The 22,831-nt window shown below is 40.7% G+C and overlaps 1 protein-coding gene across 2 annotated transcripts in view; it reads left to right on the top strand.

Annotated features, from left to right (window-relative positions):
* The window catches only part of CPED1 (cadherin like and PC-esterase domain containing 1), a 141,151-nt gene that overhangs the window by 6,925 nt on the left and 111,395 nt on the right, over nt 1-22,831 (top strand). For both annotated transcript variants that reach the window (XM_064702711.1, XM_064702710.1), the window contains exon 3: nt 6,358-6,544. In XM_064702711.1, the coding sequence (XP_064558781.1) occupies nt 6,358-6,544 (187 nt within the window). The remainder of the gene's footprint in view (nt 1-6,357; nt 6,545-22,831) is intronic.

Here is a 22,831-nt window from a genome sequence, read left to right on the forward strand (position 1 = left end):
AGAAGTCACATTTGGAGCTAATAAACATCTGCATAGTCCCATAAATGAGTGGCTTGGGGCATTAGAACCACATGCTAAGTTTTTATTATCATTCTTCTTATTGATGCTATTCAATAATAGTGCAGTATTTTCTGGGAGTCCCATTCATGTATTTTTTGTAATGTTGTTCTGCTAGGTGGTATTTAGTAGCAAAAGTAGATGCTGACTTCCTTTGCTAGCTAAATGGGAATTTAGGCTGCCTGCAAATATTGCTAATGGTGCTGTCCTTGTTTTTATAAGGCCAGTTTTCCTTTGAGGTATTTTTGTTGCACTCTGCTTTCATGCAAAGGCCTCTTGGTTTGCACAGTGGCTCATACACCTCTTTTGCAGCTGCTCAGTACCTGCAGGAAGAAGTGGGGTTAAAATAAGCTGCAGTCAAGTTATTTGAACCTACTGGACCAAGTCTCTGACAGCCTTGGCTAGCTCAGTGTGAAAAGTGGCTGCTTGTAATCCACACAAGCTAATGTGGGACTAATGACACCAGAACTGGGTAGCTGAAAAGATGGTTCAGAGTTTTTGAGTTCTTTCCTGAGAGAAGCTTAGGCTGACATGAGTAGAGCCATTATGTTAGGATGGAGAATTTTGTTTCTGCAGTTGAAGTGATGGTCAGTGAAATTCTATGGCAACAGTTCAAACCGTGTATTTGCTTCTTTTCCAGGCATACACAATGCATCAATATTTATGGAATTATGTAATATTCTTGGAATTTGAAAGAGCTGCCAAGGAACTGTTTTGTTCTCCTCAACTTGAAATATCTTCACTCTTTTCTTCTTGGCCAAAACAAAAACAGTAATTATACATCATAAGATTCAGTTACTGACCAAATTCTAGAGTTTTGGAACAACCCAGAAATTCTGTACAATAGAGGAAAGCTTCAGAGACTAGTAGAATCAATTATATCCTTATACATTCATAACCTAGAATTGGATATACCGGTTTCAAGGGAAATGTCAAAACATTTTCTTTTTAATAGAGAACTTCACAGCTCGCTGGAAGTTGCAGACAGACTGAACTAAGAATTGCAACTCTGAAAATGGATGTCTATTTTCAGTTTCAAAAGCATGGTTACATAATTCTTCAGCTTTTATATTATATAAACTGAGCCTTTTATCTTGTTTGTTAAGACATCAAAGGAGTATACATTTGATACAATTTTTAAAAAAATCTTTAATAAATTTTAATGGAGCTCAATTTGTTTTCTTTTGTGTTTTTCATGTTATTCTGTAAAGTGAAAACAAAATTACAAAATTCATTTTAATGCATTTTTATTTACTTTACAGCCCATTCTGGTTTGTTTGGACCAGTTGTTAAAAGGCTGTGGATCATCTGTGTAACAGCCAATTGCCTTAAAATGAGGTCAGTGACTCAGCTAAGTGCAATATTTTGTAAGCTGTAAGAGCACATATATCATGTCAAAGCTGACATAGGTCTCATTCGAAATCACATGGGAAATCTCAGCCTTGCTGTAAAGCCTCATTAATTTCTGTGGAGACAAACACATCATTTTCTAGGTATGACATGGGCTGCAGATGTTCTTAGCAATCCCTTTCATGTAGGATACATTGAATCTGTAATAAACTGACCTCCTAACAAATAGTCCAAGTCTTCAAACTGAGGAAGAGCTAAAACAATTGTTGGGACATGGGAACATTTGACCATTTACAATTATTCTCAAATTTTTTAAATGGTATGGATCCATTTTTTTTTTGTGTGTCTGAGTCTGTTGTACATTAAAATCATAGGAATGCCAAAAAAAATCAGAACCATAAAACGTGGAAATATGTGAACAGCTTATTTTCATCTATTGTATGCTGCTTCTCTTGTACGAACTCCTTGCCCAGACCTCATTTTTATGATTGAGAAACATTTTATGAAAACCAGCAGACTCTTTAAATATATAAACATGACTGTTATTGGTGTAATATTGGAAATTCTGAAAAACATCTAGTAGTAACTAGATCAGCATGTCCAGTGATGCAAGGCATCTTGTAGAAAGCTTTGGAAAAAAGTATGGAATCACTTGCTACAAGCATGCAGTTGGCTAGATTTAAAAAAAAAATTCTGTGTAGCTGACAACCCACCCTACACTGCACTGGCTTGGCAAACAAACAGAGGATGCGTTGCTTGTGTAACCTGGACTGCAAATAGCTATGGAAGGACAGGGCAGAGAAAATAAATCTGGCAACGCTAAGCATGGATCTCAAGCAAGTACCCTAAAAGGTGTGGAGATACTTCATATTATTAAATAGTACCAGATTAGACAACAGGTCAAGCTGTTAAATTTAGGCTGCTGAATTGCTTCTGTGTCACAGAGACGCCATTGCGGCTCTTCGGGAGCATTAGAACCACATAAAAATGGATAAAAGCGCCGGTAGCCAGCGCCCGGGCGGTGGGCAGGGGCCTGGGGCCCAGGTAGGTGCGTGTCCTGCTCGGTCCCTGCCAGCACTGCGGCAGCAGGCTCCGGATTGCAGCTGCCCCAGCGGCATTTGCGTGTCCCGGAGTGCCCCAAGAAAAGCCCCCGGAGGAGCCGGTGCTGTGCTCTGCCTGTGAGGGCTGGCGGTGCCCTCTGATCCCCCAGCCTGGGGACGGCGCCCGGTGGGAGCCGGAGGCTGCGTGGGCCTCGTGGAGCCGCTCCGGGCCATTTCCTTTGTGTTTTGTGGAAATGACCCAGGTCACTGCCACTGCCTGAACTTTTTAGTTTTTTTTCCCTCTGCTATACTGCTATCAGTGCTCTGTTGAATATTCGTCACTGCCAAACCAGAGCGTTGTAAACACTGCAGTCCTTCCCCAGAGACCTGAGGAAGACGCCTCCCGCATCACGGCTGAGGCGGGATCTTGCCTGGCACATCCCGCTGCAGGCGGGCGGGCTGAGCCCCTGGGGACGCCTCGGGGCTGGTTGGTCCCTGTCCCCTGTGCCTCGTCCCTCGGGCCCGGAGGGCACCGGGGCCAAGGCCTGTTTCAGCAGATGTGCCAGCGGGAGAGCCCTGGGATGCTGGCCGTGGAGTACTGGCCGCAGGGGAATGGGGCCACTGCTGGGTGCTTGAGGCAGAACCTCGTAATGTTCGTAAAAAATACTTGAGGTGACACTGCGGGAGGCTTTGCTTCCACAAAGAAAAGTGTGTTTTCCTGGCATAATAGAAGTGTGGTAATTGCTAGTGAGGAGGGGGCACACAAAGTGGTGCCACATCCAAGGCAAGACCCTCGGCCCGGGCGGCGCGGGAAGGGACGGGAGCGGGGGAAGCCGTAATCGCCAGCAAAAAAGGAACCGGAACAGATACTGTCCGGTCTGCAGCCCCTCTGTACTCCCCACATGTCCTCAGTTCACCCCTGCAGCACACGTGGGATGGAAAATGGAGTTTTCTTACAAAATAAAGCAAGAGGAGTCTCTCTTCTGGGTTTCTTCCACGATGCAAGTGAAATGGAAAGTAGGAAGTGTTTGGCTGGAATGCGTGGAAGAGAAGTGAGAGAGAGCACAAGAGGGGGGCTGGGACATTAGCTGGATTTAGGAACAGGGAGGGAGGGAAGTGGAGAGGAAGGGCTGCCAGCAGCTGCTGGCACTGCGAGAGAACAGGAAATAGAGAAGATAAGAGGAGAGGAAGGAGGGGCAAAAGGAGAAGGGGACAAGAGTGACGTTGCTGTGGTGGGCAAGGGCCATCTGAGAACACTGTTTAAAAAATTCTGGGATGTCAGGAACGCTGTGAAACAGGTGACCTAACACAGTTCCGATGACTTCACCCTATGCTATGTGTGCTTACGCTGGCCAGCAAGTGATCAACCTTTGCTTGAATATCTCAGATTCTAAACTAGTTTTGGGTTGCGCATTTAGCAAGTATATGTGGAAGACTCTGATAGTGTTGTATTGAGATTTTTTCAGGGTCCCTTCATCAATAATTCTGACGCTTTCCGTGGGCAATGACTGCTCTGAAGCAAAGGAACATTTGGTGTTAGAAGCAAAGGGCTCTTGAAATCGTTTGCGCTCTTTACTGCTGCAGAATAGTTTACACTGCTGCCAAACACAATGTAATACTGCATCTCACACTCAGGGGATACACTGCTGAGCAGAGTGACTTTAGCACTAGATCCCAGGCCTATAAACAACTGGACACATCTTGAATGAAATTTATTTTTAAAAAAGCATCTGTCTCTTTTCAGTCTAGTCTACTGTGCAAAAAATGTGGTGGCTTGTTTGTGTAGTGCTTCCTATCTCCAGTGATAAGCTTACTAAAATTAGGAGTTATGAAATAACTTAACTTTTAAACTGCTGACAACTGTCAGGTTGAAATTCACAAACTTGCACAGAAGTAATTTAATGACCTGAATTTAATCCCTGCTGGTATGTTTCAATGCTAAAGACAAATATATTTCACCAAAATAAAGTCTTGGGTTTGTAATAGTGTTTTTATTCCCACATTGAGCAACCTATTTTTATGCTTTATTTTATTGGGGTTTGAACAGAAAGGGTTTTGGGATGGGCTACTAGGGTGGCTTGTGTGAGAAGCTGCCAGGAGCTTCCCCATCCCCCATGTCCCACACAGTCCTTGCCAGCCAGTTCCAAGACAGACCTGCCACTGGCCAAGGCTGAGCCCATCAGTGATGGTGGTAGCAACTCTGGAATAACATATTTAAAAAGGGGAAAAAAGTGATTGTGCAACCCAGAGAGAGGAGTGAGGATGTATGAGTGGAGTAACTCTGCAGACACCAGGTCTGGGGGAGGAAGTGGTTCAGGCATCAGAGCAGAGAGTTACCTGCAGAGTGTGATGAAGACTGTGGTGGGGCAGGCTGTCCCCTGCAGTCCACAGAGGTCTGCAGTGGAGTAGAGATCCACCAGCAGGCCATGGAGAACCCATGCTGGAGCAGTCTGTTCCTGAAGGACTGGGTCCAGTTGAAGAGGTCCACGCTGGAACAGTTTGAAGAATTGCAGCCTGTAGGAAGAACTCATATTGGAGAAGTTCATGAAGGACTGTCTCCAATGGGAGGCAGCCCACACTGAAGCAGGGGAGGAGTGTGAGGAGTTCTCCCACTGAGGAGGAAGGAGCAGCAAAGACAAGTTTGATGAACTGACCAAGCCCCCAGTCCCAGCTCCTCTTTCTCAGCTGAGGGGGAGGTAGAGAATTTGGGAGAGAAGTGGAACCTGGGAAGAAGGGAGGGGTGGGGGAAAGGTGATTGGTTCTATTTCTGATTATCTCACTCTAATTCCATTTATTATCAAACAAATCAGTTTCCCCAAGATGCATCTGTTTTTCCTGTGACAGTAATCAATCAATGATCTCTCCCTATTTTGATCTCTACCCACAAGACTTTCAGTGTATTCTTCCCTCTGTCCGGTTGGAAAGGGGAGTGGCAGGGTGGCTTTGGTGGGCACATGGCTTCCAGAGAGGGTTAGGCCTCCACATTTATTTAAGACATAAAATATCCCCCTTACACAAAGATCTGATGGCAACAGCCCAGTGATTTGCCCTTTTCAGAAATTAATGTTATGTTTTCACTATGACTGTGTGTTTGGGGTGTCTCTTCTCCGTTTTTTTCTTTCAAGAAGCTCATACCCCAGGGTAGAGAGAGAGGAAGGGTTTTCTCTGGATGCCATTGTCCCTAGGCAGTATATGGGAAGACAGTAAGTGGTAGATAATCCAAGTGTTCCTTGAAATTCATTGGGGACATCAGATACCTTTCCACTTGCTCTTATATACAAGTCCCTCTGCCAGTCCTTCTATGGCTAGATGATGTTGGACTAGTAAGTCAATAAAGGACTGACAAGGTTACATTTAACTTTCTAGAGCACTAATCTCCAGTTCTGTTTAGGATTCCTCTGTCTGATTTTACCCCACTACTCTTCTTATTTTTCTTAATAATGCTGCATAGAAAAGCTCAGATGCCTGCCCTTACATCTGCATAGGACCCACATTCCTTGGAACAATTCACATGGGACCTCCCAAGGCCTCTCTGTTGAGGTGACCACAGCCACAGTCAAAGACAGATAACAACTGTTGTTACCAGCTTACCAGAGCAGCTCAGATTTCAGGAAAAGTTGTTTACACAAAGGGAAGATCATGGTTTAAAGCTCCTTGAGTCCTAACCAGAGCTTTCAAACCTTTATAATATCAGTTCAAATTGAAGATAGAAAAAATGGAGAGGCAGACAAAATGGAATTTGTGGTCCAAAGTCCCTGATATAAAGTGAATTATTAATCATGCTAGAACTATTTTCACTGTTGCCACAGTAAGTTACTAGCTGTGTTTTGTGAAAAGCAGCAACTGTATTTTGTACTGCTGAGGAATGTCCTATCTCACCACCATTGTCTTTGCACTGTGTTTGCTGTAGATCGATGCCTCCATTCTCCAGTACTTTGGAAGCCACACGAGAAGAGCAGTTCTGTATGCACCTCCTGCTCACCATGAAGCTGACCGTCAGCTCTGTCAGCGCATCCTGGCAAAACATGGATATACCGTCACAGTCCTTGGAAACAGGGGACTCGTGGAAGAGCTGAGGCATGAGGGCCCTTACCACAGTAAGAATAATTTGACTTAGTTAATATGTTAATTAATAAGTGTGATCACTAAATGTAGAATTGATCCAGTGTTCTTCAACAAACAGAAAGCATAAAAACTCTGACAAAAGTAATGATAGAAGCCAAATTCTAGCCCTTCTCTGATGTGTGGATATTTTCCCACAGTTAGGTCATTCTTCCATTAGCTATATCCTTCTGTAAAAAATGCAGCAGAGTAGTTCATCATAGTCTTGAACTAAATCAGATCAGTTTGGTTCTTGATGACTTCTCAAACCTACTTCATCAGTATAACTGAGGGATTTTCAATAGAATGTTTCATAACAAAACACATACCTACTACATTTTCTACCTTATCCTTTTCTCTCCTAAAGAAAACTTGTTTGTGTGAAGGTTTTTTCCGCTATTAATGTTTTGATTGTTCTGTAAATTTGTTAAAGAACACAATATAGAACAAGTACATTTTGAACTTGATGCTGAATCTGGGATAGATTACTGTTGGTTCTTAGTTCGTCTTGAAATTTGATCCACACTTCAAGCCGTCTACTGAAGAATCCTGATCTCTTGCACAAAGGACTGTAGCTTTATTGTGTAGAGTTACACTGCACTTGATAGAGAAGCTTGGGCACCAGTTAGATGTGTGATGACCATGTTTGAGTATTCTTGGACATCTCAGAGGTATGAACTGAAACTGTGATGCCAGTCTGGTGTTGGAAGTCAATTCAGGAAATGGAAGGCTCTGAAAAAGTGTACAGTCTGCTATTCTGCCAGAAGAAAAATGGTGTAGTTGTATATTTCTTGTGCTAAAGGGTTTACACTTTGCATCATTCAGGCTTGCAGTATACTTCCGGAGCTACCAGAGAGCTCAGGTTTCCTTTGAGTTTTAACCAAACCAGATAATTTCATAGATAATAACTACAGTTACTTAGCATGCTTGAGATTGCTCAAAATTCCATCACTAATTTCAAGTTTCTCTAAGAAACTTTCTTGAAAATGAGGTACATGTGGTTTTCTTTGGCAGGCTGCCAAGAAGTAGTAAATTGTCTTAATCTCACTCTTACTTCAATCTAGTTTTGTAGTCACCTTTTAGCCACTCCTTTCTTGAGTACTTTCCATCTCAGAGTGGCAAGACACATGTCTTACAGGCTTTGCTAATGTCAGATGGGCTGCAGAGAAAAGTTGGTATTTCTGGGGACCATGTGCACCATGTCTGTGAGATACTTTTGTTTCAAATGGCCAAGAAAGTGGGTATGCCAAATTCAGTTGCAATTTATTTAAAAAAAAAAAAAAAAAAAAAAAACAACCACAAAAAACTGTACTAGATTTTCCTACAGTGCTGAATTCAGATTGAAGTTCTCCTGTACAGTTTTTACACTTCAAATATTGCCTCTGCAGAAATGAGCTTAACTGTGGATATTTATACTTTACAGGCTAGAATCAGTACTTCCTGTAGTTTTTTTCCAGTAATAATAATGAAAAAAAAATAATAAAAAGGTCAGGTATTTTCCAGAAACATCCCACAGCTTCCAGCAGATGTTGGATTATGTAAAAAAGACAAATGCTTGCCAACTTAAGGCAAAGAGTAAGACTCTACTGTTGTTTCATGGCAGCATAAATCTGCCTTTAACTATTCTCTGTTAAGCAAGTGTCTAGCTTTAAGTTTATGTTTTAAAAACAAGAAATAAATAATAGAGCATGTCTACATACCAAACCAATGATCTTTTCTTTCAGCTAAGCAAATTACATTCAAAGTTTATTTTCTTCCCTAATAGATGGTGGGGTTTACTCTTCTGGATGGGATAGAACTCCTTATTTTGGAGAAGGATATTTTGAGCTATTCTTTGGTATAATATTTTTCTAAAGTGTTATTAAAAATATGTTCCTTTAGGCCTCAATTAAAAATATGGAGATAATGAATTGAGAAACACAGAGTATGAGTGCTGTGAAAAATCTAAAAAAATAGTAAGTTCTTATTACTTGGTATTTCTTAGCAGCTCTATCGGGTGCTTTTATTTGTGTGCAGTCTTTCTTACTCATGTATCTTTCAAAGCTCACTCTAAATTTGAAAGGATTTTTTTGTTTTGAATGGCTGAGAGCCAAGACTCTAGCTAAGTCATATATGGAAAAAAATTCACCACAAAACATTCCTAACTTTTTTTTGTGCTGGCCTGCTAAGAATTTTTGGACCAGTTCTGCTGCTGTTTGAAACCCAAATGTGACAGCTCTGCTCACTGATCTTCCAGAAAGATCCTCAACACCTGGACTGCAGCACTGTTCATAGCAGTCAGAGAGAAACATCAGGGGAATAGTTTTCTTCAGTGGAAATTTTTCACTTCTAACAAACCAACCAAAACCATTTTGAGTTTTGGTAACTGGAAAGCAGTTGGCTAAAAAGAAAAAAAAACTTTTTTTTTTAAATCATGGCAAAGAGACTGTGGTTTATGGGTTTGCTATCAAAAATCCATACAGATGTGTTCTGTAGTAAAACATAAATTATTCAAACCCCTAATTTTTCACTGAAAAATAGCTTTGTCAGTGAATTCTCAAGCAGCTTTGCTTGAATAAAAAGTAGTTGTGCTTTCACCATTCCTTAGCAATTGAACCCACATGGAGGAAAAATTCCATGGACTGATGATACCTGTGCCTGTTCTGAGCTCTTTGAGACTTCCTTTTGCAGCAGCCCTAAATGAGCCAGTTTGCTGTAAATTTAACATATCTCTTTGTCTGCTGCTGGTATGGAGATAGAGAGGTGGAACTGCATTAGAACTGTAGCAGATGATGGAATAGTCAGATTTTGCAGAGAGCTGGAATTACTACCTTGGGAAATCTGTTTTGACATAGTCAGTGTCTCCAGTAAGTATCTGTGGTAAATCTGTTTTGAAGTAAGCAGTTCAGAAGAAATTGCTGATGAGCAAACAGCTCATCATAACAGCTGATAAGAAAGGTACCAGGTTGTATTGGCCAGCACATCTACAAATGGCACATTTGTTTGGTCTGCCAGGTAATGGGGTTGGTCTTCCTTCCTCTCCTCTGGAGCAAGATAAGCCTTTGCCATACCTTGGAGGGGGTTGAAATTGGTGTCACAATCTCATGGAAAATAATAAAAGGATCAGAAGGAGGACTGAGAAAGCCCTGCACTTCCAGGCTTTCTCAAGGGAGATTTGCCATACTGAGCTGTACAAGCCTCTGGACTTCCTTGCCTCAGCCCAGGACAGAGCTGTGTTGCTCTATCAGAGATGAGTGGGATGAGCCACCTGGCTTCAGAGCCCCCTTAGATCCTCCCAGAGTGGCAAATACCAGAGAAGAGCTTGCCAAATATTTTCCAGTGTCTTCTGCCTTCTTCCCTGTTTTTCCAGTCTGAGAAGCTCTCCTCTCTGTTACCACAGTAAAGATTACCAGGATGTGTGTGTCCCTATGACTCTGTGCTACCCTGCCAACATTTTCACAACATACTTCAAAAGGAAGGTTTTATCTCAGAAATTTGTTTCTCTAGTAGGCATTTCTGCCCTCCAAAAATAATATTTTCTAGTTACTGCCTGCTGCCTGAATCGTTCCTGAATTCCATACTTTGCCTCGATAACATCTTCAAAGATAAATAAACTACTTTTATCTTTCCTTACAGAGCCATCAGTTTTTCTGTCCTTTGCTGGATGTGCCTGCCTCATTACTCTTTGGTGACCCTCCCTTAATAGGCATTTCCTTCATTTCTCAATTCTTCACCTTTACTAATAGTTATGCAAATCTCCGCAAACGTCAGGCTCCAAGAAATGTGTGCAGTTGTATGTTACAAATCTGACTGAACAATTTTAATTAATTCAGCAATAACATGCAGAATTCTGTCATTACCACTAGCTCTTGGAGTGGAAAAGATTGTGCATAAGCTCAGTGGTAGCCCACCAGTCTGGCCATGGTAAAAAGCACAGGTATTCAGGCTCCTGACAACTGAGGACATCATAACATTACATGCTCCCTGCTGCTTTAGAGTGTTAGTAATTTGGTGGAAGCTCTTGCAATTGCAATGAGGGACTTTAAAAAGGAATCATAAACCATTTTCATAGTATTGCTTTTACATGATCATTTCCTATTTTTAGAATACTGCAGTTAAGTATTTAACATTTACTGTTGCGTCTTTTTTGCAGTTTGAATGACATCCATTGAAGATTAAATTTTAGCCATGCCATTAAAAAGATCACTACAGTACAAATATTGATGTGGGTTGGGATTTTTTTGTATGATTTATTGTTCCATAAGATAAGTATTGAAACCATCTTAGCTTTGTTCAATATTTAGCTTTTCTGTCAATTTCCATGGAAATCAACACCATTTTCATGTCCTACTATTTTCCTGACATTGTTAAGTATGGATCATATACTGCATAGACACTTAAATTTACATATATTGCAAAGAATATTAGATCCATAGTTATTTCTTATTTTCTGACATTGCCAATATACACTGGATAATGTCATTTTTTCTGCCATTTTAAGAGCATGGTATGTTTAAATACTTGGCTGTGTAAACTAAGCCCTAGTTCCAGCAACTAACTATGAGGATGATCTAGCTTTTTGCAGATGTGGGAGTGGTGCTTGGGTGGAGCTGCACCAGCAACAGGAAGGGATGATTGAGACAACAGACCCATGGGAGCAAATCTGAGCAAATCTTGGCCTTTCTCTTCATGTGCTTGGGTCAAGAGATCTGTCTGGTATTTAAAGTGGCACTACTATGTATTACTGCAAGGAGTAAATTCCCCCTCACTGATAGAGCCATGTGAATATATCCAGGTATAACTCATTTTTCTGTAAAATGGTGGTTTGGGAATTGTAATATTATGGAGTATAAGGCCTCTGCTGCCCCCCTCTTAGCTCTCTGTAGAGAGTTTTTTTGCTTCTTTGTACACAGTGGTGGTCATTCCCTGTGGTAAAAGCTGGTGTTGGGGAATGTCAGGGAAAATGAGGCTGCAGGAGCAAGCACAGGTGTTGATGTGGAGTGATGCAAAGTTTTTTGTCTCTCTATATATTGCATGACTGAAAAAGTGACCGGGGGGATACAGATTAAAGAAAATTCTCATTTTATTTTCCCCAAAAGCAATTTTTGAATCAGTCTTTGTCAGTTTTTCATTTTGATTTGCTAGGCATCCTTTGGAAAAATTAATTTTTAAAGAAAATTTAGGTTTTTCATGGAAGAAAATTACTCAGTTCACTTTGCTTCGCACTTCGAGTTACAAGGCCAGAAAATGCTGCCACATCAGTTAGAGATGGAGAAAACTAGGCTAGAAACTGTGCGAGTCACTGTCAGAACTAGGATGAAATCCATGCTCTTTCTGTATGTCTTTCTGTTATTCCTTTAGCATATTGGATCACCTCTCACTGTTTTCCTCCCTGTTCATACTTTTGACCAGAGGCTAAGTAGGAGAAGTATCAGCTTAATTGCTGACATCTGGCCAGCAGCAAGCACTTGCAGCAGTGCTCCTTCATAAGTGCAGCCAGTAACCGTTTCCTCAGAGCTGCTAATTAGTCTAGAGAATAAACTGCAGCCATGGGTTTCAGAGGCCCCCAGGGCCATGGCTGGTGACTGTCAGACATCAGGTTTTCATTTTCCAAGACATACCATATCAGCAAAATTAGTGAAAATGAGAGAAGGTGCTAGAGACAGGAGGACACAGTGGTGCTCTCTCTTCAGTGAGTGTGAAGGCTGGAATGTTTGGGTGAACAGAGGTGCTTGTCAACACAAAGTGTTAACGAATTCTGCTGCCAAGGAAAAAAGAACAATCTGTTCATTATGCCTGTAGTAATCAGGGCATGATGTACTACAACAAAGTTGTTATTAGGAAATCTGTTTTTGGAGTAAAGCTAGTGAAGTAATCAAATGGATTCCCTGGAGCTGTGGAGCATTCAATCTTAGATATCTTGAAATATTAGGTAAAGAGATTTTGTTGGGTGTAGTGAGTCCCCTGGTGGGGTAACAAGATGGTCTCACAGACTTCTTGGAATATATAACTAGCCTTGAGAAAATCAGGCAGACAGAAAACTGAAGAGGGAAAATGATGATTTCTAAAGAAGATGGACAGATTTCAGGTGTGAATCAGCTGTGGTGACTCAGAGCTTGGAGGAACAAACAATATGTAGTTTAGAGCATCTTCTTAAAATGCAAAATATTCTCAAACCCCCCAAAATTTATGAGAATATATTCCTGATGAGAGTGGGGAAAAGGGAAGGGAGCAAAAATCAGTCGTGCTTAGATAACAGCCAGCTGAACTTTGAGAAAGTAGAAAGCAAATAGTGTACTGTGAAATACAGATGTTTGTCTTGGGATGGCATGTAAAATAAGTACTAAGAGAACCAAATTTTCTCCCTTAGCGAATAGTTTTCTGTGGAGTTAGAAATACATCAACAAGAGTAGGAAACATTAATTTTAACTTTTTTTCTTTTTTCCTTTTTTTAAATTTTTCAGAATACAGTTAGGAGGAGCCCCTACTTGCTGTTTATTTCAGCCTCAGACAAGTTTCCATGAAATCCAACTAACTTTAGCAAACAATTATAAAGACTAAAGGCCCCAAGGAAAATTTCTTGTGTGTTCTGTAAACATCTGGTTGCCATTTTCAATTACAAGGACCAACCCACTGAAGGAAGCAGTTTAGTTTTTTTGGAACAGAAATGGGACACTGGGGTTTTTGTTCTTTTTCATAGTGGAGAGTAAAGGAAATGTCAGGAATAGAGAGGTCACTAGATGCTCAGCTTTTATAAATACAAAAGTCTCTGAGAAAATTAAAGTAAATTGGAATCAGGTTCTGAAAGTGTAAACAACCCTGTGGAGGTAAGGTTAAATAAGCAGGACTGGAGATCCTAGCATGCCAGCAAAAGCACAAGATCATTCTATCATAAGTAAGTAATTTAAAATAGTGTGCAAAATAATAATAATGGTGAAGCTCGCCACAGAAATATTTTGTGGGTTACCATACAAATACATGTGTACATTCAAATCTAGCAGATGTAACTTTCCAAAATCCTTTTGGTTAACTGTTGGTACAAATATATAACCAACAGTATACAAAACTGGTTGGTTTCCTGATGCAAAATAGATGTCATGTGAGTCCTGAGCTAAGTTTTGACAAATAAAGCACACATTTTAGAAACACTTCTTTGTATGTTGTTAAACAAGGAGCTTCCTAAACAAGCTAAATCAGTAGAAATGTGATCCTCAGAGCATACTGAGTTACAAGGATGTAACAGATTTAATCGGCTTCCATAACATGGAAGTTCATTTAGTTTTGGGGAGGAAATGCATTCCAGAAACATACATTATCTTGATCACTTTTTAGTTTTGCTACTAGCAATTAATCTCATGCCACACACATCATTGGTTTCAGTACAAGACATAAGATTCTGACACACACAAATGAATTCTGCTCTCTAATGCGATGCTGTGGTTTCGTGCTAGAAAATCTAAATGCATCATATATTTTTCTGAACAATATGTATTCTTCTTCCTAATTACTAGCAGAACATGTTCATGCTTTGTAGAAGAGCACACAAACGATTTCTTTGTATTACTAAAATAAACCCTCTGTAAGATTGTACTGAATCCTCTGTTTCAAATGCACTCTTTTTATTTAGAAAGTGAAATTCTTTATTTGTTTATAACAAAAGTATAAGGACATTGAGCTCTGCCACGTAAAACCAAAATATATAGCATTTAGTCCTAAATGTACCAAATATATCCTTCTCTGAGTGTTCTATTTACTTTTTAAACAGAACATGCAGTCCAGTGGAGAGTGGTATTTAAAGGGCTGACTTAGAGATTACAATAATTAAAATGATACATGCTGATTACACAGTGAGCTAAAATTAAAACTTTACTGGAATAAATTATGTCATGTTAACAGAATCTGAAAAACACCAGTGTCCAGGAAGATCCACACGTTTGCCAAAGGAAAGCAGCAATGTGCACAGCTACTGAAATTAAATAAATACAAGGGATTTAGGCATCAGTATAGCTGCTTTGTAATATGCTAGCAGCATGCAAATCCTGTAAAAAGCTGAGGTAATTTTTTATAACTGTAGTGTGTCAGATAAGAAGGTAACAGCATACAATTGCTTTTTAAAGTATTTTAAAAATGCTTCCCTTTAAGAAATGAATCCTGGCTCTGATAGGGCTCAAGCAGCAACTCTGGTTTATAAATATATATGTCTGTTCCTAAATGTCAGATAATTGTCTGCTAATATAGGTGCTGGGAGAATGTCAGTCAGTCTGGCCAGAAGCCTGTCACCGTCCTGCCAGAGCACTCTCTGGAAGGGACTGTTGGTCAGGGCTGCTCAGTGATTTGGCTGCTGGGAGCTCTGGACCCTTTTTGATGCAGTCACTGGCTCTGAGCCCTGGTCAGCTGTGAGAAGTGTGCTGCTGCCTTTCATCACTGTGCTCCCATTTTAGGTAGAGGCATTATATTCCACTGAAACAAAACCACTATTTTCTCTTTTTTAACTTTGGCTACCATGACTGTTATTGGTTCAGGCAGCAAAAGGCTTATACACTGTGTAGGCCTTCATTGTAATTTGCAGCCAGCCCACGCCATTCCTAGGTTCAGATTCCAACTTTCTCCAGCTGCATCCACTTTCAGCTGACAGCTCTTTTGAATGCTGCATCCCAAAGCCACTCCAGACATCAAAAGTGCAGTAGCCACCCACGGTTTAGAACATGTTTCTGAAAATTTCACACAATGTATTGTTGTTACGCTGGCTTATCTTGCATCAAAAGGGAACCTTTTCTTCATGATTATTCTACCCTTCTGATGTTCATTGCACTCCCTCAGAGTTGATTTTCAATGTAATATTGAATATTTTATTACACAGCCCCTGAGGTTGTCCATTTAGAGGTAATCCTAGTTTGCACAGATGTCAAAGAGAATGGAGGCTTGCAGAAGAGGGCATATGTGGCCCGAAGTTTAGAGTCTGACTAGCTGAGGGCGAAAGGCTGACGCTCCTCTGCAATTCTTGGCTAGCACCCTTCGGCGTCTGATGGCCTCGGGCTGTGCTGGCTGCGGACTGGCGTACACCGCTGGTATAGGAGAGGAACGGAGCTGACTATTTCTCGGGGGTTAAACATCGGTTTATTGAAGGTGTTGCGGCATCTAAACGCGGGGAAACTAACCGGGAAAAAGAATCTCTATAGGGGGTGAAACAGGATTATAAAGGAGGGGGGTGGGTACAGGCGGAACTAATCGGGAAAGGTGAGGGGATGAACTTCACAGAACTGACACTCTATGGAGACTAATAATCAAAAGGTAAAGGAGGTGTCTTGGGACTTCAGCTAGTCACTATCTCTAGAGAGGAGAAGGTTCTCGAAACTTGGGAGGAGAAAGGGAGTGATTGACTGGACTTAGGGAAGAAACAACTTTCACTTATAAGGGAAACCAGGGGAGGAGCAATTACACATCGGCAACTATGAATAGCGGTTACTATAGCAACTTAGCTGACAGGCTAGCACTGGCGGGAAAAACTGGGGGAACGAACCCATTTTACACATAATAGGGGAGAACAATACATAAATTGGGGGAATAACACAAGAAACTTAACAACACACTACAACAGAGGCTCTTCTGACATTCTCAGAAATTGAAACTATTTCTCAGTTTCAAGTTAATTATGAGATCCTTTGGATTTCTGGAAAAAAATATTTAATACAGAAAATTATTACTAAAGTGACACACTACCTTTGATTAAAAAGGAAAAAAACCCTCATATCATGACTTTCTATCATTTTTGGCAGGCATGTTTCCTTACAAAACAATGCCAATTCTTCAAAACAAAAAGGCAAAATATTGAAGGGATTTGGATTAAAAAGTAACAGTGGATTAGGATTTGAGCAACTTTAGCTGGTAGCAGGATTAAAAAAATATAGTCTTAACATATTTCCTCAATGGTGCCTCACATAAATAAAATACAGTCCTCTGCTGATAGAGAGAAGCACAGAGGAGCTGAGTGCCATGCATTTTAGAAAGTTTGAAGCAAATTGGTCAAGTCATAAAGTGTTTCTATAACAAGATTATTGTTGTAATGACTTTGTTTCTGACATTCGTGGTAATGCTTTCAAAAATAAATATTTAGCTATAAAAAGGATTTTCAGTTTTAATTTATGGCAACTACTAAAAGTGTATATATAGAGAGAGCTTACAGAGTGTTCTGTGTTTTGTAAATGCAAGATGAATCTGGCAGAACCACAGTTATTTTAGGTCTGAGAGAATACAGCTCAGTTGATCTGTTTACTGAAGAAGGATTTTTGGTGTAAAAGGGAGAAATAAGACAAGATCATTTTTGTTTATTTGGAAGAAAACCAGTTCACAACATTTGTTTTTTCTGCAATAGGCAAAATAGAAAACATATCAGCATACCAAAATACCGTTCAACAGGCTGATAGGCAAAATAAGAACAAGATATAGCTATTTTGGAGCAAATCAAGAATCATTTTTCTGTCTAAAGGGGAATTAGGCATTTAAATATTTTTTTCCCATTTGGCTTTAGCAAGGGTATAAAAAACCTTTCTCACCTCAGGTTTCACAGCCACAGTGAGGCCAAGTATTAGTGGAGCCTGTCTAGAAGTCATTCTTCAACAAAAAATAATTGAGGTAATTTTGTATAAAGATGAGACTGAAGTCATGGACTTTAAATAAGTAGAGCTTGACATGTTAGCCCTATTTTCCCTTGGAATGTAGTGTCAGGGCTTTAAAAAAAGCTCTAAGGCTAGAAGTGAGATATGTGAAGTAGGAGAAAGCATCAGGTTTTCTTCTTCCTTTGCCCAACTCCATGGCACATATGATTTACAATATTTTTTTTTTTGCAAATCTAACAATATGAGGATATCTGTTGATCTCCAAAAGTGAGGTCTGACCCTACATTTCTTTAAAATGTTTGCAGAGATAATTTTAAGGTCTCCTTTAGAGTCCATGTTTTATGGATCGTCTACATGGCAGTCCATATATCTGTCATGGACTTCCACTACCCCATGGTGTACCTGGCGAGTAGAAGTGAAAGGCAAAATGGTGTGATACATTGAAAACAGTATCTGTGAAGTGCAGCTGGAAACCCTTACGTTGGGCATGATTTCATTATTGCATCCCTGTCTTCTGCAGTTTTGTCTAACTCATAAATCAAATGGGTCAGTTCCCTGGTTCTAAGGACAAGTGACACAGTATGGCTCATGTCCATGTATCTAAACTGTTTTCCCTGACTGAGGGTGGCCTGCTTCTCGCTGAGTTTTAGGAACTGTCACTGGCTTAGGCTGTCTCCTGGGACATTGCATGGCCACCCAGGGAGAGGAAAACAAACACAGTAGATGATTGCAGGCCAGTGGTTGATCCTGTGTCCTGACACTGTTTATTTTAGCCATTGCCCTTATTCCCAAGCTTCTTTTTTTCAGTATTGTTTTGTGTCTTCTGGATATTACAGAACCTGGCACATTAACAAAGATAAGTATAGGTGCCTGAGTGCTCTAACTGCAGTGATCAAGGTCTGTGATTTGGATCTTAAAATATGGGGTTTTGTTTCTTGCATATGTGATCAAACATCATTATTTTAACATTATAATTGGCATTCTCATGCATTGTAATTAGAATGAGACAGGACATTAAGACAAATAAACCCATTTACTCCTTAGCTGCTTATCCTGAGGCTGCTGTATATCCACAGAAGGGAAGAGGCTGTTTTCTGAGCTCTAGCTCTATTTCTCCCTTTTAAGGTCAATGATGAATTCTCATTAGTGCCATCATTCAGAGGGCTTCTCAGCTCAGGTACCTAATGTTCTGTTGCAAAGAGTGGGAGTGGTAGAAATGTTGGGGTGAAATGCAGGATGGAAAGTAATCACAAGCTGGCAATTCGGTACCTTGGGAAGAGCTCCTTCTCCCTAGGAGCTACTTTCAAATTGAATATTCTTTCCAGCCACCAGCTCTTTCTGTTTGTTGCATGTTCCTTTCTAAAAGCCCAGACTTTTCCTTACAAATGTAAGATCTGCAGGTTTTGCAATAGTCTAGTGGGGAAGGCGCCTCAGTACCACTTGTTAAGTTCTATGTACACACTCATCCAAGTTAGAATGTGCTTCCACAAGGTCCCCAAGGTGCTTTGGGGCTCCTGTTCACTCATCATGTCCAGCACTGTGGTGGAGTCTCCCCAGGGACATCTTGGGGGTACCAGGGCAGGGGCTTGTGTCTCTCTGACAGGGTTACTGAGGTTACCCCACCGAGCATTGTGCCTCTGTGCTCCTTTGTGTGTGTGTGCCTGTGCATGAGAGAGAAGAGTATTTTGTGGGCAGATCCCCTTCCTGCAGTGTCCCTGGGAGCAGCTGGAGCAGGGTGCTATTTGAATTCTCCCACCTGCTGCAGTTCCTCTGGGCTCCATTGTGCAGCCTGGTCCCTGCCTGTCTCAGCTGCATGACCCTTCTTCCTACATGCACATTCTCTCCTTCCTGATTTCACCTGGTTCTTCATGCCAATCTATTCTCAGTAGCCTCTTTCTAATATTTCTCAATCTGTCATCTGTCTTTTTTGCCAGGCAGTTTCCTTCTGTACTTTCACAGAAGGTAAGAAAACACCTACACAGATGGATTTAGCTGAGCTTTGGTGGATCTGTGACATCTGTGCTTTAATTAGATACCAAGTACTTCCATCCTAATGAAGGTTAGGTCTAAGTCCCACAGTGTGTGGGTGAGAAACATATATGGCAGCTTGGACTGTCGTGGCTTATGTTGTGTATTAAATACATATAGTAAGAATTCCAGCATTTGGGAGCAGTTGGGGTTGTGGGTTGTTTTTGATTGCAAACAAGAAGAGCCATACAAGAATAACCACATTGGATTATTAGGAGCTTTTAGTTTCACTGAGGCTTGCTGTGCAAAAAATACCCATGTGTGGAGAACATACCAGAGTAATCTGAATATTAATCCAAATCATGGTGTGTAAGCACAGAAGTGGAATAACAGGCTTGAGTGTTTGAATTGCCCCAATGTGTTTGTCATTGGGTCAGAACTGCATATTTTCCTTTTATTTGCTATTGAACTCTACTAGAGCTCAGAAAGTATTTTGACAGCATATTTTCATATCTTGAGAGGTTATGCCATGATAAAACCTATAGGTTGTTAGAGTTGCAGTCTGTAATACATCTCAGAGGAGAATTATTCTTAGCCTTCTAGATAGTCTGAGAACCATCTAATGCACCTGCCTTTCAATACTGCAGTATTCTTCTCCCCATGTCAGACTAATGTAATTTCTGAATGCACCTTTATTTCCAGTATTCTGCCCATTCTTTGGTTGCACAGAAAAGTATATGGATATAATTTAATAATACTGCAATTTAATTTTTTTTTGCTACCTTTGGTTGTCTTACTGACAGTTATCTGCAAATTGAAAACCCAACTTTAAAACATTTGCTGCAGGTCTGAAATTTCTTTTTTTATTGTCTGCTATAGTATGGTAATTTACTGATTGAAAAAAGGATTGTTAATCTATTGCATAGATTTTGATGTTAATGGAGAAAGGATTGTCCTGTCTGTTCTCCGTTCTTTTACTTATGCCTGCAATAGATTTCTTCTGCTTCTTTTAGAGAAAGTCATCTACCTTGTATGATCAATTGTTCCAGTAAGGAAGATGGTAACTCTTTAACCTGGTAGCTAGCTCTAAGGCAGTTTTAGAGTTTGAGACCAGGTGGAGAAACTAAAATATCTTTACACGTTCGAGAGTATTTTTGATAGAAACAGGTAGCTCTTGGCTTGTAAGGCTAATTTTTTTACTTTTGAAATTTGCCTTTAATTGACAAGGAAAGCAGGCTTGAAACTAGTCTCTGATATAAATAAACAGTAATAAAATAATTCTTTCAGGCACGAGTGGAAGCATTATGCCTCTCCATTTGCAGTTAGACCCAATATCCCTCCACAGCACTTGCAGAATAGATACAGGATAGTCAAGCATTACTCTGTTTTTATGAGAGGCTCTGCAAACAACTTCAAATGCCTATTTCACTGCCCCAATTCTGAACTCAGATGTGACTGTGCATTAATTCTTGAGCACAGGGCAATGCTTTGTGCTAAGCTGTTCAGGGATAGATGAGCTGTCCTTGAAATTAAACTGATTCCATTTGGTTCACACCAGCCTCTCCTCTACAAAGAATGCTTCCCTTGACACTTCAAACCCTCTTAGTTAGGGAGTAGTTGAGCCAAAATAAATCCTGATCATCCTCAAGGGGAGTGAGTAGTGACTGTCCTCAGGATTCCTTCAGCCTTTCCCTGGCAGCCACAAAGCAACTGCACAAAGTATTTTGTGAATGAATTGACTGTGTCCAACCAACTCAGCATCAATCAAAGTGTAGGGTATTTTTTTACATTTAAAGTACTCGACTGCAATTAATGTGACAATAGATTTTAGCCTAATTTGTCCAGCTAATCTGGTGGTTATGGGGCTGTGTGTTATGGCACAGTACAGTCAGTCTGAACACACTCTGAAACAGTGAAAGATTTGCATAAAGGCACGTGAATAGCTGCTTTCCAGAACAGTTCAGAAAAATATCAGAAACATCACCATCTTGTCCTGTGCCATCACTCATGTGGAGTGGTTGTTTCTTCATTGTTGTTGTAGTGATTCCATATTGGTAATAGCTCATGACCACCATCAAGGGGCACACCAAAAGAGAAATTAAAATGGTTCCAATAACTGCTGTTTTAAGGAGAAAATTCCCAAACACCTAGGTGTGAGACATTCCTGTAGGGAAAGTGTTACAAATGAAGTAGAGATATCAAAACCTTGCAAGAGGACATGTCATTAAGAAAGAAAAACTATTCAGTCAAACAAGTGGCATTCTGATATTTGCACAACAAGACAGCCAAACTGCTGTAACCAGAAATAGGCTTCAAAGGATATTTGCCCCTGGAGTGCTATCTGTGTAGCTCAGATTGTCAGAGGTGTAGAATTCCCACATCTCCATACCCTGTCACACAGCTTGCCTGATGCTGCTGCTTGCTGAGAGGCTGAAGAGCATAAAATTCAGCCTAGAATCCAGAGGCAGTCAGTGAGGCAGAAGTTCTGTCTTTGAGACATCTGTTAGTGCTTCCACTTTAAACTCCTGGCTAGCTAACTATTGGCTCTTATAAATTGACTGCATAGCAGGGTTGAAGTCCAACACATTCCTCTGCCCAGTTTGAAGTAGGATTTGTGCACAAACACTACTTCCATAAATACGTGCTTCCTCACCCAACTCAGTACAATCTGTGCTCCCTCCATTACCATTCAGGAGCAGAGGAGTTTGACTTTTATTTTCCCATGTATACTATGAGGACTCATGAAGATAAAACTTGCATTAATCTAAAACATATTTATTTTTTTTTACAGATCAGGATTACCATATGCTTTAAGTACAACTGAATACAGTTGAATGCATCAATATGTAAACAATAACCTTTCCTGAAAATCTTCTCTTTACATCCATGCAGCTTAGAGGCGTCTGAAAATATATTTCAACTAGAGCTGACACGAATTTCTCTTAAAAATGGATCCTGTACGAAGCTCAGGATCTTCCTTTGCAGAGGTTCTATAGCCTCCCTAGAGCAAGGTATTCCAGTACTTGATAAATGTGTTTAGAAATGTTCTTTATGTACCCTTTGCTGCAAATTAAAATGCTTATTTTGTAGCCTGTCTCCACTGATTAGAGAGATAACTGACTTTGGATGGGTAAAAATTTATTCAGTGGTGGTGTGGTTTAACCCCAGCCATCAGCAAAGCACCACCCAGCTCCTTGCTCATCTCCCTCTGGTGGGATGAGGGAGAGAATCAGAAGGGTAAAAGTGAGAAAACTCATGAATTGAGATAGACCGTTTAATAGGGAATGCAAAAGCTGTGTCTGCAAGCAAAGCAAAACAAGGAATTAATTCACCAGTTCCTGTGAGCAGACAGGTGCTCAGCCATCCCAGGACAGGAGCTTCGTAATGGATGGAACCAAGCGGGCTAGTTGGGCAGACAAATGCCACCATTCTGAATGGATGTGTCTTCCCCCACTCCCTGCTCCCTTCTTCTCCCAGCTTTTGTTGTTGAGCACAGCATCATATGGAATGGAGCATCCTTTTGGCCAGCTGGGGTCGGCTGTCCTGGCTGTGTTCCCTTCCAGCCTCCCTGCTGCAGGTCAGTGTGAGGCACCAGGAAGGCACTGACAGTTCAAACAGTGGTGTGTTGTAAACTGGTTTGTACCAAATCAAAATGCATCACTGTGTGAGTTGCTACACAAAGGACTGACTCCATCCAAGTCAGTCCCTGTAGGAAGTCTT

This window comes from Zonotrichia leucophrys, chromosome 1A, assembly GCF_028769735.1.
Source record: "Zonotrichia leucophrys gambelii isolate GWCS_2022_RI chromosome 1A, RI_Zleu_2.0, whole genome shotgun sequence".
NCBI classification, from domain to species: Eukaryota; Metazoa; Chordata; class Aves; order Passeriformes; family Passerellidae; genus Zonotrichia; species Zonotrichia leucophrys.